The following is a 2357-nucleotide window of genomic DNA, read 5'->3' as shown; positions in this document are numbered from 1 at the left end:
ACTTCCTCCAGGTACCACCGAGTCCAGCCGTGCTCTGCCGAGGTATCCGTGTGCCGGTACCCCATGGAGGGGCACCAGTCCCGGTCGTGGAGGGGCTGGGGGCTGCTCTGACGTCAGCCGTGAGCCGGGCTGTATCCTGGGAGAAATCAGTCCACGGTGCCTCGTTGCCATGGCAATGCAATTTGTTGCGCGCCTCCAAATCCCACATCGCTTCCCCCGTGGCCATGGGCTCAGGGCCTGGCATGGCCAGGATAGCAATGGGGTCATGCAGCGGGTCATCCTGGCGTGGCGTGGGCACCGGGAGCCTGGCTGCAGTGGCTTTACACGTGCATGTGTGTGCACAACTGGGGAGGACTCAGTAGCACCACAGGGCATGTACACGTGTGTGCAAGTGCGCAGCTGCACATGCGTGTGCAGTGAGTTCACATGTGTGCATAGCAGGCATGTGTGTGTCTGCAGGGGTGTGTTTTAGGTCAGCTCACACATTTGCGTATGTGTACATACATTGTGTACTAGTAGCATGGGAGTATGGGTATGTGTACCCACTGGTCTGTGGGTGGGGGCTGTGACCCTGCACACACATATGCTTGTAACACACGTGTGTGCATAGACATGCCAGGCCCTGTGGGGTGGGTGCCAACCTCAGCTATGCCTCCTCCTGGGGCATGAGGCTCCCGGGAGGGGAGCGGTGCTGGTGGCTGTTACACTGCTGCCCACTCTGGCAGGTCAATGTTGAGGACACTGTCGAGATGCTGCCCAAGTCACGGCGCGCGCTGACCATCCAGGAGATCGCTGCCCTGGCCCGCTCCTCGCTGCACGGTAACTGCTCACCCAGGGGCATCTCGGAAGGGGGATCTCCTGGGGTGAGGGGTCTGGGCCTCTTGCAGAAGGGCTTGGGGTTCACTCTTCTGGAGTCTGGGGGACTTAAGTGGTCCCTGGTGGCACCCAAAGAGGAAGGCATAGGGGTGCCAGGTCCAGTGGGCTGGAGGTGGGGGATGCTAGGTCCCAGGGTCATTGGCTCTGTGGTGGGGACTTTTGATGCCCAGGGGACGCTAATGTGTGGGCACATCCCACAGGAATCTCGCAGGTGGTGAAGGAGCACGTGACAAAGCCGACGGCCATGGCGCAGGGCCGTGTCGCTCACCTCATCGAGTGGAAGGGCTGGTGTAAGCCAGTGGAGTCACCTGCTGCCCTGGAGAGCGCCTTCAGCTCCTACTGCCACTTGAGCGAGGGCGAGCAGGAGGCACGATTCGCTGCTGGTGGGTACCGTGGGGCATGGCCAGCAGGGCATGTTCCTGCTGCGGCCAGTGGCGGTGGGGTGTGCTGGTCCTGATCCATCCATGCATCCATCCATCCGTCTCTCCATCCACCCATCCATGCCATGGCACCACAGGGCATAGAGGTGTTGGGGCAGGGGGATTTTTGGGCTGTCTCCCTGCATATGTTTGACCCGTGCCTGTCCCATGCCAGGCGTGGCGGAGCAGTTTGCCATCGCTGAGGCCAAGCTGCGAGCCTGGTCCTCGGTGGATGGAGATGACTCCAATGATGAGTCCTACGATGAGGACTTCATGCCCTCCACAGAGAGCTCCCAGCCCACTGGTAAGCGCCATGGGGAGCGGGCAAGGTGTGGGTGTCCCGCTGCTGAGGGTTGAAGGAGCAGGCTGCCTGCTGCCTAGAACTTTCCCCAGCCTGGCCACCCTGTTACCGTGTGGTGCCCTGCCTGGCACCCTGACAAGCAGTGCCTGTGCCAAGGGAGGGAACGCCCTTCAATGTGGCATCCTCCCTGGTGCCAGAGCATGTTTTGCCTTTCCTATGGTGGTCACTAGAGCCACGCACACAGCAATTTGTGGGCAAAGGGGGCACAGGGCGAGGGACAGCTGACATCCTGGTGCCCTTAGCCCTAGACTGACCCAGGCATCCTGGTTCTCCACAGAGCTGACTGGCACGATGCCTGCCAGCGCACTGCTGCGAGACCTGCTGCAGGGCCACCTGTGTCAGCTGGGCATGCGGCATGGCTCCTGCGAGCCTGAGAGTTTTTTCTCTCTGCTCCAGCCTCTGCAGCCTGGAGATGGTGTCCCCCTCCGAACTCACTGCCAAACTGCTGGGCTCCCGGGGGGGCGAGGACCTGCTGCTGCCCGAGCTGCCGCCCCCAGCCAGCCAAAGTGCCTTGCGGGGCCTGGCACGGCTCCGGTGCCAGGCCTCCCTCTACTCCGTGTCCTACGCCGAAGCCTGCCTCTCCCCCGCGGAGGACGAGGTGGTGCTGAGCAAGGACTTCCCACTCCGCCGGAAAGTCTCCGACGTCGCCTCCTCCGGGGTGGCATCGCTGGAGGAGGAAGAGGAGGCCGAAGAGCCCTGAT

The 2357-nt window shown here is 62.4% G+C and overlaps 1 protein-coding gene across 1 annotated transcript in view; it reads left to right on the top strand.

Annotated features, from left to right (window-relative positions):
- LOC103797098 (protein FAM131A-like) overlaps nt 1-2356 on the top strand; it is a 2459-nt gene extending 103 nt beyond the window's left edge. The window contains 6 exon segments of the mRNA XM_009069295.1: nt 1-11; nt 726-819; nt 1077-1259; nt 1471-1599; nt 1934-2033; nt 2035-2356. The exon segment at nt 1-11 is cut by the window's left edge and continues 103 nt beyond it. Coding sequence (XP_009067543.1) covers nt 750-819; nt 1077-1259; nt 1471-1599; nt 1934-2033; nt 2035-2356 — 804 coding nt within the window. The 5' untranslated portion in view covers nt 1-11; nt 726-749.
- The last annotated feature ends 1 nt before the right edge of the window (nt 2357 follows it).

Source organism: Acanthisitta chloris, unplaced genomic scaffold (assembly GCF_000695815.1).
Source record: "Acanthisitta chloris isolate BGI_N310 unplaced genomic scaffold, ASM69581v1 scaffold24572, whole genome shotgun sequence".
Taxonomy (NCBI): domain Eukaryota; kingdom Metazoa; phylum Chordata; class Aves; order Passeriformes; family Acanthisittidae; genus Acanthisitta; species Acanthisitta chloris.
Note: the sequence above shows the minus strand (reverse complement) of the source record. Positions and strands in the feature narration are given on the sequence as shown.